Source organism: Austrofundulus limnaeus, unplaced genomic scaffold, assembly GCF_001266775.1.
Source record: "Austrofundulus limnaeus strain Quisiro unplaced genomic scaffold, Austrofundulus_limnaeus-1.0 Scaffold44, whole genome shotgun sequence".
Taxonomy (NCBI): Eukaryota; Metazoa; Chordata; class Actinopteri; order Cyprinodontiformes; family Rivulidae; genus Austrofundulus; species Austrofundulus limnaeus.
In genome coordinates this window covers 1,258,517-1,272,331 of record NW_013952446.1, presented here as the reverse complement: position 1 = coordinate 1,272,331, position 13,815 = coordinate 1,258,517, and the positions used below count along the sequence as shown (strand labels likewise).

Here is a 13,815-nt window from a genome sequence, read left to right as displayed (position 1 = left end):
CCATTATTTGCAAAAAAATTCTTTAAAAGTCAGACAAAATGATTTTCTCAATTTTTTTTTTCATATTTTGTCTCTCATAGTTGAGATCTACCTATGATGTCAATTACAGGCCTCTCTCATCTTTTTAAGTGGGAGAACTTGCACAACTGGTGACTGACTAAATACTTATTTTCCCCACTGTACACACAGAAGTCAATTTGATCTTGGTCTAGAGAATCAGGACGAATTTAGGCTAACTGCCACTTAAAAGATGTCCCATTTAAGAGCAAACTTCCACCATCTAAACCTACTACCTTAAAAAAATCAGATAGCTGTAGAAGATTGCGAATACAGAGGATTTTTATGTGTTTTTTGCAGACAGTTTGAAGAAAAGTGTACTCTCATGGTTTGTTTTGTACATGACAAACATGAAATTAATAAGGACAGAAAAATAGTAAAAGTAGCACACTACTAGACAGCAGGTGTCACTGATTATAGCATGAAACTATAAAAGCCTAAGCTTCTTAGGGTGTTTTAACTGTCAGACATCAAATCATCTCTGATTTTATTAAAACTTCTAACTTGCAGTAGGCAAATCTGAAAGCAAAACTAAAACTAAGAACAACTCACCAATATAAAACGCAAATATCCATGAGAAAATATAAATTGTTCGGTTTTGCTATGTGTAAAGTGAAGTGAAGACAAACACTTTAAATCAGGGATAGGCAATCCTGGTCCTCGAGTGCCACTGTCCTGCATGTTTTACGTGTTTCTCTGCTCCAACACACCTGATTTGAATGAATAGTGATTAACAGGCCTCTGCAGAACTTGGAAGAGTTAATTCAATTTCTGAATCAGGTGTGTTGGAGCAGGGAAACAAGTAAAACATGCAGGACAGTGGCACTCGAGGACCAGGATTGCCTACCCCTGCTTTAAAAGATAACTTTTTCATAAAACGATGCAATCATTTAAAGTGAGTCAAACAGAAAATGTAGAAATGACTAAAGCTTGAATGGTCTACAATTTAAAATGACTGACTAAATTTGAATTAGTTTTATAACCATGTCATTTTTGAATGTATTTCTTTTTAGTTTACATAAAGTGAGCACCTGTCCATTGTTTATTTTATCAGAATGCAGGCACAAGTAATACATTTTAACCAACTACAGTAACTTATACTCTGCACTCTCCTATGTAATATTAAAGTGTGTTAAAAAACAAGAAACAGGTGGAGTGTCTAAGGTTTTGATGGAGATGTATATACAGTAAGTAACTGGGCTTTGTGCTGTTTAATTACTCACCAGTAATAAAACATTTACAGGACTTTATGTTTGACTCCACTTGCCTTAAGGATTATGTTACTCAGTCTATACCTAAAGAGATAAATGTGAAGTTCTTGAGCAGATCTGTCCTAAGAATATTTGCAGGCACCTAATTTCTCTGGGGAACACATTGTGGTAGCATGCTGCATGAAGCAACGTCTTCAAGAAATTCAAGTGATTGAAAACTGAAACAGCAACACTGTCATCACTTTCTGATGGCGTGAGATGAGAAGCATTGATCATTGATAACTTTTAGAACATTTGATCATTTTTTTTCCTCTTGAAATGAGTCAATGACAAAAAAAGCAACTTCTATAATCTCCCTGAGCAAAAAAAATACCAACATCATAAAATTTTGTTTTAAATTCATTTAATTTTTAACCCAAATCCAGGGAGGAACCCTATTAAATTCTGTACTTTGCTCCAGAGATTGTTTTATAATGTATGTAAAGGCTGATGAGAAAAGTATCTGAAGGACCAAAAAAGTTCAAGGTTTATATGTTTCTGAATGAAATTGTTCCTCTGTTCAAACCTTTAATCTGGCCTGGGCGGCATCTCTCTCGTCTCGCTGACTGTCGACCTGTCTCTGTTTTTCCTCCAGGTCAGCTCTCAGGGCAGCACAGCGGGACGTTAATCCCTTTTTCTCCTCCTCTAGAGCCTGTACCACCTGCCGCTCCTCCTCTTCTTTTCTTCTATACTCAGTCTTCATTTCCTGGATAAAAAAAAAGCTGTGAGTGTGTGTTTTTTTCTGAGTGTGTGTGTTTGTGTGTGTGTGTGCAGGACAGTGATGGGTCACCGGGGCCAAAACAACAATAGTGACAAAAGAAGAAAAACAGGAAAAGTAACGGTTCAAACTTAAGAAAAGAAAACCTATAGAGATATGAAAGAAGCAGCAGCTCATGGGGTTGAGGCTGAACTGAATACATAAACAGTGGACTGGGTTTCCTGCAGGAGGCCCCCTCATGAGTTGCTGATTGGCCAAGGTCATCTGTGCTGTATGACTGGGCCCTCGTGACCAGGTGTTGGTATGGGCTGAGATGTGCTGCAGGAGCCGGGCTCATGTGGGTACAAGGGCCAGTCTGTCAGCTTTAATGACAGCTTCTAATGAGAATCCTGTTTGATACAAGACCTATTAGACTCATCCCAGGTATCCTTTGATGCTGTCCCCCACTATATCTCGCCATGAGACCCCACCATGACTGGGTAAGGACCATTCCTTTATTAATTAATCATAACCATGTCCCACCTAAGCATAATTAGGCAGAAGCCACACCAGCACATGTACGCTTTTCTCTTTCCCGTTGAAGGAAGCATTAAGTATTTATACGCAAGTTAACAACCTGCTTTTCTTCGACTGTTTCTTTCGATCACGTACACAGTCTTTTCAGCTGTTAAGTATTCTGTGTTGTCAGTAGAAAGAGGCTAGAAGCAGGAACAGGTGAGATTCAGTCAGAGAGAAGACCAAAGAGGAAGGCACAAAGACACTGTGATTGTGTTCAAGAGAGCTGAACAACCCTCCTTGTCCTTTAAATGACTCCAAGGCCCGAGGCTTTAGCCACAGAGGGGGCTTGTCGTATTCAGCGCCACACAAAAGAAGAGATTATGAATCAGTGGCACATGTTGCCACAGAGAATGTGTCCCACGAACCTGGAGTTCCTGAGTTTTATAGTCCAGTTGTTCACGCAGAGATGTCAACTCCTTCATTAGAGCCCTCTCCTCGTCCACTGCTGTCCTCCTCTGTAGCAAACTGTTAATCTCCTGCTGCTGCACTGTCACTTTCTGAGGCAGACAGAGAAACACTCACAAGGACAATACAGCACAGTGAAATAAAAAGAAAACATACAGCTACAGGTTGCATGGTGTACATGATGCTACATAATTGATCCTACTCATTACCACTGTGCATAAAAGCTTGATTGCACAAATTAATGTCCATAAACAGAAAAAGAAACATTATATACAATATGTAGATATATAAACAGACACTTGAGCCAAACATTCTGAAATGGAGTTGCAAAACATCAAAATGATAAACCATTACGTGATTCTGTGGCACACAATCTGAAATAACACTATTCTGTGGTGCAAATATTTACAGAATCCTGCAGATATATTAAGAGAGAGAGTTTAGAGTAACTTTCTTGCCACTTCTAGTTTTTCATGCCAACAACAGACGAGCTTTAATAGAGAGCAGGAAAAAAATATGGAGCTTAGATAATTAATTTTGCAAGAACAATTAGAACTGCAGCAGAGTCCTGCAAAGTTAAGACATCTAGGACAGAAGGATTAGCTACTGAAAAGTCCCAGTGCAGTTAAAAATTTAGGCTAATTTTGTAACAAAAAAGAGAAATAGACAGAAGGAGCAAGAAAATGAGGAAGAAAATAAAACATCAAAGTGGGAGAGCTAATACATTAAGAAAAATGTGAGATCCCTTGTGGACTCAGTAGACCATCACAACTTAAAAAAGGCGGAAAACCAATTATTCAGTATCTTGGTGTGGCTAAACACTGTAGGATGAGATGATGACTGTCAGTAAGGCAAACGACAGCACAGAAGCCAGTGTTACATGTTTAAATGAGCACAAAACTTGCATTAAAAAAAGAAGGTTTTCCATTTAATCGCGGATCATCTGGTCCTCTGAGCCTTATTATGAGCTCTGAGAAAAGAACGTTAAAAAGCACTGACCAGCTGATGACTCCTTTACTGCCTGTTGCATTTAGAATAAACTCTACTCAGGATGAGGGACACTAAAGGAGGAGATGTGCAACTGTTTGTGTGAGGAGATGATGTCAGGAGTAAATTACATTAGTGATGCCATTATCATCAGCCAGCCAGCAAATGTATCAATACTAGAATATAAAAAAATAGAAATGGAGAGCTAGTGATACAGTTAAAACAGCATTTATTTTTATCTATCTATGCATTTAGCCAAGCGAAAAATACCCAAAGGAATGCAAAGAAAATCATTAAGAATGAAGCACCCTTATAAAAACATTTGATTTATTTAAATATACTAAAGTTAGTTTTATAATAAATAGAAGGAAACTAATAGGTCAAAAAACACCCAAAATCCATCAGCAATTTCCATATTTTGCCTTCTGTGATAAATCCTATGTGCTGTAGACGTCCACTCCCCTGAAACCCTCCCTTAAATTTCTTGCTGTTAAAATGCTGTTGCAACTGAAAATCTTCCCCTCTTAAGTGAATGTGTGAACAGCAACTACAGTCTGACCGGTCCCAACTTTCTCCTGAACATTCCTGGTGTTGATGTGTGAAAACATCTGAAGATGTCGAAAGAATGACTTAAAGTTCAATAGTTTAACCTGCAGATGTCAAGAGAACTTTGTACGAAAAATAAATTAATCAGAAATGCTCCTTTAGATCTTTTGCCAAGAAGTTGATGGGTGGTATTTAACTCTTAAGTCTCTCTACTGAACCTAATCACTAACCAAAAAACAGTTTTTACATCTGTAAACACATAAATGAACCTGTAAAATAAAAATGATAAATGTACGTTTTATTTCATGTGTGAGAGTTATTTTCTTGCTTCTAAAGATACTGGATGTTTCACTGGATGTTCTGTACCTGGTCTAGCTCCTGTATCTTGTTGTCTTTAGACTGAAGGATTTCCAACACTTTCCGGTCCTTATTTTCAGCTTTGTGCTTCTCACTGTTGAAGAAAAGTCAAGAAGAAAGAGCTTGTGTGATTTTAAAATCAGATTTTAATACACTTCTCCTCAAAACTCATCAAATTCTTTGCCTTTAACTATATTCAGTGAGTTTGAAACCCCGTTGTTTATATTTGAAGTCTAACTACAAAGTGACAGAGCAGCAACTTCAAACTGCTAATCTTCTTGTGAGCTTACTGGCTCCTCTTTTATAAATATTAACTTTAGGGAGAGGAAAAACAAGGCTTTGAGTGGGGACCTGTTTGTTTCAACTGCATTAGACCAACAGGGGCCAACTTTTCTACTTCTTCTGCATCTTCCATCTCCAAGGCCTTCTCCAACGTCTCTTTGCCCCGTCTGATCAGGCTTCTCCCCTGGCAGGCACTGAAACACTGTTGTCCCGAGAGGGGCTGGAACATAGGCAGGCTGGGCTGCATTTCATTGCACATTTGGAGGCTGTGTTCACCATGTCCGGAGCAACCAACCAATCACTTTACAAGATCCACACTGAAAGAGGAGGGAGGGATGAATGACAGTTCCCAGTGGGCACCAGCGCTTGACTGGAGTCGACACAATTACCATGTCAATATCCTTCTGCGCATTAGGTGATACAATACACATACAATCTCTGGGTGCATGTTCCTCCACCAGTCTCGGTGGACTAACACACTTTGATGAGTTTCCTATGGGGCTATAAGTAACTGAAGGAGGAGTGGGGTATGAAATGAGAGGCATAAGTACTGAGGAAGTGTCTGCAAGCTGCTGCACTGCCGACTGACAACTAAGCCATTTCAAAATGTAAGTCATAAGCAACAGAAATTATGTCAAAGGTCACAAAAAGAACTGAAATGCCTAAAACTAATACTGTTGGAATTTGGAAAGAGTAAGGATTCACCGATATGAAATTTCAGCCGATATCGATATCCAATATAATTATTGCTGTTATGGCCGATAACCGATATTTACCAATATTACACAAACATACAAATTATATTATACATATACACAAAAACACACTTGGGTCTTTTTTCGATACTGTAAATAAATGACCAGACCTCTGACATGGCTCTACTTCAGTTATTCCTGGCTACGCAGCGTCAGTATCACTATCACGATCAAACAGATGCTGCTCAACCAACCGTCTCACCTCCCAAAACAGAAACACAAAGATAAAAAGTGGGAAATCAATATCGGACATTAATATCCGCCCCGTTTTACATATTGGACCGATACCGATATTCTAAAAAATGACCAATATCGGCCGATACTGATATCAATATCGATATATCGTGCATCCCTAGGAAAGAGTACAATGAACAATAAAACTTCAGAGACAAATTAAAGAATTAGAAATGGAATTTGTTTATTTCATAAAGATGAAGAATCTATTCCATGTATCCAAAGGTGCATCAGCAGGAAAAATCTTGAACCTTTGTGTTCTCTGACAGTTCCCATGCCACTCTTTTTCATTTGGCTTAGCATTCCAGCAAAAGAGGTCTTACTCCATCTTACGATTTATCCAGTAAAGACAAGTATTTGGCAGGACTGTTTCAACTGTCCAGCATGTGAGCGGCAGAAGGAGAGCGTTTTCATTAAAAGGGTTTTCATTGTTTGAACTGCGAGACTGGGGATAACAGAGCTTAAATCAGCATCTGCACCAGATTCCGTCATAACCCCTGCAGAATGGCCGAGGTGCTTTAAAGACCCCATGAACAACTTTCACACACATTTTCTTTTTCCCCTCCACTTGTGAGATAAAGTAATGTTCAGCTACTGAGCTTCTCAGGTGGCAGTACGAAAGATGAATCCACTCACCGCTCCACCACCAAACTGACAGCCTGGGTCAAGTCTGGATTTGCCACTTGCAGGCGTTTCCACAGAGACCACACAAACTCCTTGTCTGCCTGAAAAAAAAAGGAGTTCAGCATTTCATTATCAGGCCATTTTAATTGAGATACATAATTTTCATACTGTTTGTAATAAATTTGACTTTAATGCATTTCTACGAGATAAAGCAGCTTCTCACTGGCCTTAAAAATAAAACATTAAACAGGATGTTCAGTGACATTAGCATATGACAGTAGGGGTAGTCAATCAATAATTTAAAACAACTTGTACAAAACAGTTTTTTCATCTGGCCTGCCCTCTCTAATCATGAGGCTCCCTATGCAGTAATCCCCATCGCTGAGATGTGACCTTCGATTCAAGGGGAGCGAGCATTGACACTTGTCATTATGAACTATTTATGACTGCAGAGAGCGAGGATCCAAATAAAAACACGGCAGTCGGGCTTGCATTCGCCTTATTAATCAATTGGTCTCTGGATGTGTTTACCATCCGCAGCTCCAAAGAAACTCAAAACTGATGACAGAGAGAGTCATCTCCCAAGTTTTGAAAACCACAGCTAGCCCCCTGACACATTTCCAATTCAAATTGTCTTGCTGGGTTTTCAAACATTTTGAAGCTGCATTACATTTAATGAGCGACATCTAAAAACTACATTTGACATTAAAAGACAGAATTATACCAAATCGACTTAATATAAAATTATCTGATAAATTATGTTCACATCATCAGAAGATAAAAGTCAACCCTCCCACTGGAATCTACTGGTCTCCAATTAGTATATGAATTTTAAGCCCTCTTTCAAAAGTGTCTAATCAATTATTTACTAAAATGGCAGCATCAGACCTTGATAAGGACATGAGCTGAACTTATAAAGTGGAAGGACTTGTGCAGATCTCTGTCTACGTATGTGCCTTTGCTTTGGTTTGTATGAACACAGGGAGGCGGGGTGGGGGATGCAGATCCCGCAAAATCAACGCTGGAACACAGCTAATGATTAAATGAGGCAGCATAGTTTACTTGAAATATGTGGTCTCCCTCTGTCTGGCCTTTGGCTGCCATTAACTGTTCTGCTGACAAGTGTTCAGCGAGGACCCTCATCAAAAAGCTCTCCTCTGCCGTATGTGCACTTAAAGATACATTGAATGAGTGTTTGATGATCGCTGAATTATTCATTTGGAATCTAGATACTGAAACACCATGGGCTAAACATACCAGAGAGGGAGAGACCAATGGAATTCAGCACATATTAGTAAATTAGCATGGTCTAGCTGGAACATTTGCTGGCTGGCAGATGAGACTCTTTGTAGTTAATGGCTGTCCTGAAGTACATCATGCCAAAGACTTAAGACATCAGTGATATTCAAATGGCACTATTTAAAATGTACACCGCACATCTTAAGGTCCTTATTAGATAAACAGAATCACTGATGTTCTTACTCTGGACAAGACCACCAAAGATGGGTTCCAAGTCAGTTCAATAAAAGACAAAACGCTCTGAAGTAAACAAAACATCAACATAAATAAATATATTATGAAAGTAGAGTGCTGTAAACAAAGGAAATGTTTTGTAATAGTGTTACAGATTATATTGTGTTGATTTGCTCTAATATCTTCAATTACCCTCTCAATGGTACTGATAATCAGCACTATTATCAAATGAAATGACTGAGTTTAGTCACTTGAAATAGGTCAAAAGATGTATTTATGCACAACTTACATGGGATATATTTTAATTAGAAAGGAGAGTTGAGCTGTTAATTGATTTTCCCTCAAAGAAATCAAATTACTTGTAATAACATTTGAAAGAAAAAAAAGAAAGAATTTAATAAGCTTGTCATCTATTACATCTTTTTCATTTGTATATTAAATGCAAGTTGTAATAATGCAAAACTGACTGAGGAATCAAAAACTCTACAACCGTTTTCATTAATTATTTCATAAGCAAATGGACCGAACTGATGAAGTCCTTGAGAGAGTGTGGAGTCTTTGTTGCAGTGAGCCCTGGCTTAAATTCTGATTTTGCACATCATGAACTTGTCTCAAATCATAACTACATCACTGAATTGACAAATAATAAAGGCCCTAGTTTAGCTGTCATTTATTCATAAAGGAGAAATAAATTAAACAAGTTATTTTCATATAGTGACACTAGTCTAAAATCAGTGTTGACATGTGGTCCAAAAGCTGAAAATATCAGCAGACCATGGAAATCTTTATTATTGATTTGAAAAAAGTACAAATGATTAGAATGTTTTTTCCTTAATTCTCAACAAAAATGCGTTTTAGTGAATCATGAACAATAAGAAATATATCTAAAAAATGAAGACAAGGTAAAGTAAATTAATTTTATATTTCTTCTTAGTTTTCCAATTTTTCCAATTCAGGCCACCTTAGATTTGTCTTGTTTTTGTACAAAATTTGCATAAATAATTGTAACTCACTGCAAGTCCTGTACACGGTGTCTAAAAGTTAACAATGGACTATTTAATGTTATGAAAATTAACGAGCTATAAAGACCAAACATTTGGTCTTAATGTAATAATCAAAACACATTCTTTTGCTCATTAGGTAAAATTACAGACATATTTTTATAAAGTGGGATGCCTTTTGTTGAGGAACTTTTATTATAATTGAGTGTTTTTACATTGTCATCTTTGTTTTCTTCAGCACAGGATGTAAAAACTTCCTCCACAGATAAAATTAATGATGGGATACGTCAGTAAACACAGATTTGACAGAAAATATGGTTTATTGTCCCAGAAAACTGCATGAATGTACTTACTTGTAATTACTACAAATACAAAATAGAATACATGGACCACATCAGATAACAGGCACACATGCTCAGCAGCACTACACCAGATACTGTAGTGTGTAAGGTGCTATCTATAATCTGATTTTAAAAAATCAGATGTTCATCAGCTGAACTCTATCTGAACAGAAAGGTTGACTGAATATGCAAAATGAGACATACTGGATCAATACACTCATGTTGGAAGACACCACCTGGTGGTGAGTACGCAGGGAACCCTGAAATAACTGACTGACAATGTAAAGATGAAAACTTCTCAAATCTAATCAAGAGCATTTTATATCTCTGCTTATGAGACCAAACAAAAAAAATCTGGGAGTGCAGAGAACTTTTTTACTGTGTTTGCAAAACATTTAAATAAGTATGTCCCTGAATGTTTTAAGTTTTTAGTGCTCAACTAATTTATGCTTTATGCTGTTTTTGATGCAAGCATGTTTTTTCAAGTGTATATAAGAATATTATATATAATATTGTAGTTTATTAAGTAAAATATGGCCATTATGCTCTGAAATTGGAACTAAGTTATAATTTAGGCTGTCAGCAGATACAGTTGCCAGTCATAAAAGTCTAATCTTTGCTTAAATTCACAAAAAAGCAACATGACAACAGTATATTTACTCGGCATGCTGTTGTCATATTGCTCTTTCGTGAATAACACTGTAAAGCACACTGCACAGATATGTCTTCGTATAGTTACGTATAATGTGTATCTTTCTGTATATTGTATATTGTGTGTAAATTATATGTAAAATATCTTGTATATTAGAGAGACACGAAATGCCGAAAACAAATTCCTTGTGTGAGTCAACATACTTGGCCAATAAAGCTGATTCTGATTAAACAGTAAAATTAAAAAATGTGTTATGATGCATTTACTGGCATCTTGGCTGCATTTTGTTTTTAGCTTTGCTGTGTTTAATGAAAATCAAACAGAGTGGATCTGAATTATCATCTCATTATCATCTATGGTGCTGTCTTCTTTGTCTTTTTGCCTTATGATGGCAGGCAATATTGATTTTGTCTGTGTGTGTGCGCGCAAATATTCATTTCTCATGTTAGCAAAATATCTTGTGAATCAGTGGCCAGATTTTAATAAAATTCTCAGAAAACAATCACTTGAAGCACATCTACAACTGATTAACATTTGAAGGTAACTTGTATCAAGATGGCTGCTACAGGCAACTGTCTGTTGAAAACATAAAATTGCTATACTTAACAATTTTACAAAAAATGTTGTAGTAAGGCACTGCACATAAACAGCTTTAAGGTGAATGTATATGAAAAAAAAAGCTGATTTCAATCAAAAGTGTCTACAGAAGTGGTATGAGTATTACATAGTGAGCACTGACATGCATTTCACATTGCCTAATTAGATAGTAATTACAAACAAACACCTGGCAATACGTTCGTAGCTATAGACTTTTTATACATTTTATCACAAGTATCACAAGCAAATGCAATTTTATCGGGTAGAACTTAAGGCAAGTACGAATTTATTATTTTTTTACCTACTAAACAAACACAGTTTTCAGATGGCAGACCATAAACCCGACAGTCAGTGCGGATACATTCATACATACCTGGCATTGTAACAACTCATCTGATAAACTCTTCACCTGCTCTTCCAAAACTAGGATACGACAGCCTTCGTCGCTGGAGCACATTTTCAGACTTGTAAGAAAGCAAATAGTAAAACACGTAATCAGTTCATATCTGCAAAGTGGCTGCTATCTTTAAAGTGTACACTGTTTCGTCGTGCCTTACCTGGCTTATCAAAGATATCAACCTTGTAGCAAGCTGCTATTACCAGCAGCAAAAGTAGCAATATTATGATGTTCCGCCGGTGGCTAACTCTGCAAGCTATAGCGTTTTACAGCCATGCTTTTCGCTTTTTATTTGACAACAGCTTTCCGCATAAAGTCCGTACTACCAACAACGCCAGGAAATGAATAAAAATGCGCATAGATTAATAATCTAACAGCTCAGTTTACTCTTTTCCTTTTACCACAACAAACTTTTTTTTGAATGGGACTGACGTCAGTAACTATGGGGACGGATTCAAATCGACCCGCTGCTTCCCGTTTTTGCGACATTTTACGACAATTTCCATGTGAATGCGGCAACATAAGTTTAGGTAAGAAAAGAGCGTCTACTCAGGCGAAAGAAAGTTGTTTTGGTGAAATTAAAGAAAATTAAACACGGATATTTAGAGTTTAAAGAACTTTTAAGCCAATTTACAAAACCCAATAGTAACTGCCTATTTAACACGACTCTTTTTTGTTTGTTAGATTTTTACATAGATGTTTATTTCTCATTTAGAATAATGGATCCTACACGCAAAAACGTTTGCATTTTGTGAACTTTCAGACTATAGCCACAAAAATATGCTATTTTCTAGAAATTATTATTTTATGAAATGTTTATTTATATAAAAATTGTTATTTTGTTACTATAATTGTTGGGGCAACAGTTTGGTGCAAAAATGATTAAAGTCTATTTTTGTCAAACTAAAAGCTGTACTTGTTTTCCCACAGTAAATCTAAAGATAAAACAGGTCAGATTAGTCCCTGAATTAATGATATCGGACCAGTTAAATTAAATTATTTCCAACCTGAAAATCAGTCTTGAAATGTTTGCATGAGCCGAGCAAAAAGTACAAAGACAAAAGAAAGGAATCCACAAAAGTATGTTACTTTATATTAGTATTTGACATATTAGTTTTGTACATATTTGTCTAATAGAAAAAGAAGAAAAATTTTGACTGGTAAAAACAAAAGGAAAAAACTAAGTTTACAACACAGGATATGCTATAATTTAAAGACTTGATGAGCAGTTCATTTGATTCCCCAGACATCAAATCATGCATTTTGTAAATGTTTATTTGACTTTACATTCCTTGCTTTCACGGGGCTATGAATCCCTGTGCATGCAACAAGTGTCTGCAGGAAAACAGTTGACTGACACATTATATAGATGATTTGGCAAATTCAAAACCATTTTTAACAAACTTACTTACACCTTATTCCTGTAGATTTTGCTAATATATTCAGTCTAATGTTTTTTGTGCCTTCAAAGGCAGTAATCACATTTGATGTTGACTCTTGCCTGGTCTGGGAAATAGGTGCTTTCTTGGGAAGAGCAAGTAAAATGAACATGTTTGACATCTGTTTTGCTGGTGAGACAAGACAACTCCATATTGTGTGGCTAATGTATTTAACTGTCCTGCCCGATTTGGAGCATGAGAGAGGAGAAAATGAAGAAATATGATGACTGCCACTCCTTTTGAGGCTGACAAATGTCTTTTCTGCTCACTGACACACACAAACACACGGACAAAGAGATAAGACGCAATTGACTTAGCATCATTAGGCTGCTCCTTCACCCACAAACACTGCCACTCATTAGGATCCTCATTTGCAGGGCAATTTTAGAGGCAGTAGACTGGTACGTAATGTGCAGCATCTGCCTTTTTCTTGTTTCTTGTTCAGACACATCAACTAACACATGAATAATCCTCACTCACTCATCATGAAAAAAACAAAGGGACCATTAACCTCCAGCAACAGGTTTTTAAGGCTGCATTGCAGTTTTGTCTTATTTTCTATGTCAAAATATCTATTTTAAAATATGGATAGTAACATTTATGCCATTTTCTTAAAAGATGCAAAGAATATTTATCATTACTGATCAACCTTATCAAACTTTTTCAAATCAAGCTGCACGGAATTGACTAATTGACAAAGGAAAACGAAGACACAGGAAGACGACTGAACTGGAGAAACAGGAGTGTTAATTACAAAACTTAATCAGGCGTGACAAGAGAGCAGGAAACCTAAACACACCAAGAACTGACCCTCCAAAATAAAACAGGAAGTGAAGGTGTCAAAACAAATCAGAAGAAAGAAACAAACAAAAAATTCAAATGCAAAATTTAATTAGAAACCTAAAAAACCTAAAGGTTATGACAAAGCAATAACACAGAGAAAACTATAATGTAACTTAATACCAATGAGTCATTTTTAAAAGTTCAAAATTTTCATTTTATACAAGTAACAGCATTTTGGATTGTTCTATAATCAACAGGATCGCATGTCAGTACATTATAAATATATTTGTGTGTGTGTGTGTGTGTGTGTGTGTGTGTGTGTGTGTGTGTGTGTGTGTGTGTGTGTGTGTGTGTGTGTG

The 13,815-nt window shown here is 36.7% G+C and overlaps 1 protein-coding gene across 1 annotated transcript in view; it reads right to left on the bottom strand.

Annotated features, from left to right (window-relative positions):
- Positions 1–11,679, bottom strand: part of cntln (centlein, centrosomal protein) — a gene marked incomplete at its 3' end in the record, with an annotated part of 14,241 nt that extends 2,562 nt beyond the window's left edge. The window contains 6 exon segments of the mRNA XM_014007776.1: positions 1,834–2,013; positions 2,949–3,080; positions 4,888–4,972; positions 6,786–6,874; positions 11,211–11,301; positions 11,395–11,679. Of these exon segments, the coding sequence (XP_013863230.1) occupies positions 1,834–2,013; positions 2,949–3,080; positions 4,888–4,972; positions 6,786–6,874; positions 11,211–11,294 (570 nt within the window).
- Between the last annotated feature and the right edge of the window lie 2,136 nt (positions 11,680–13,815).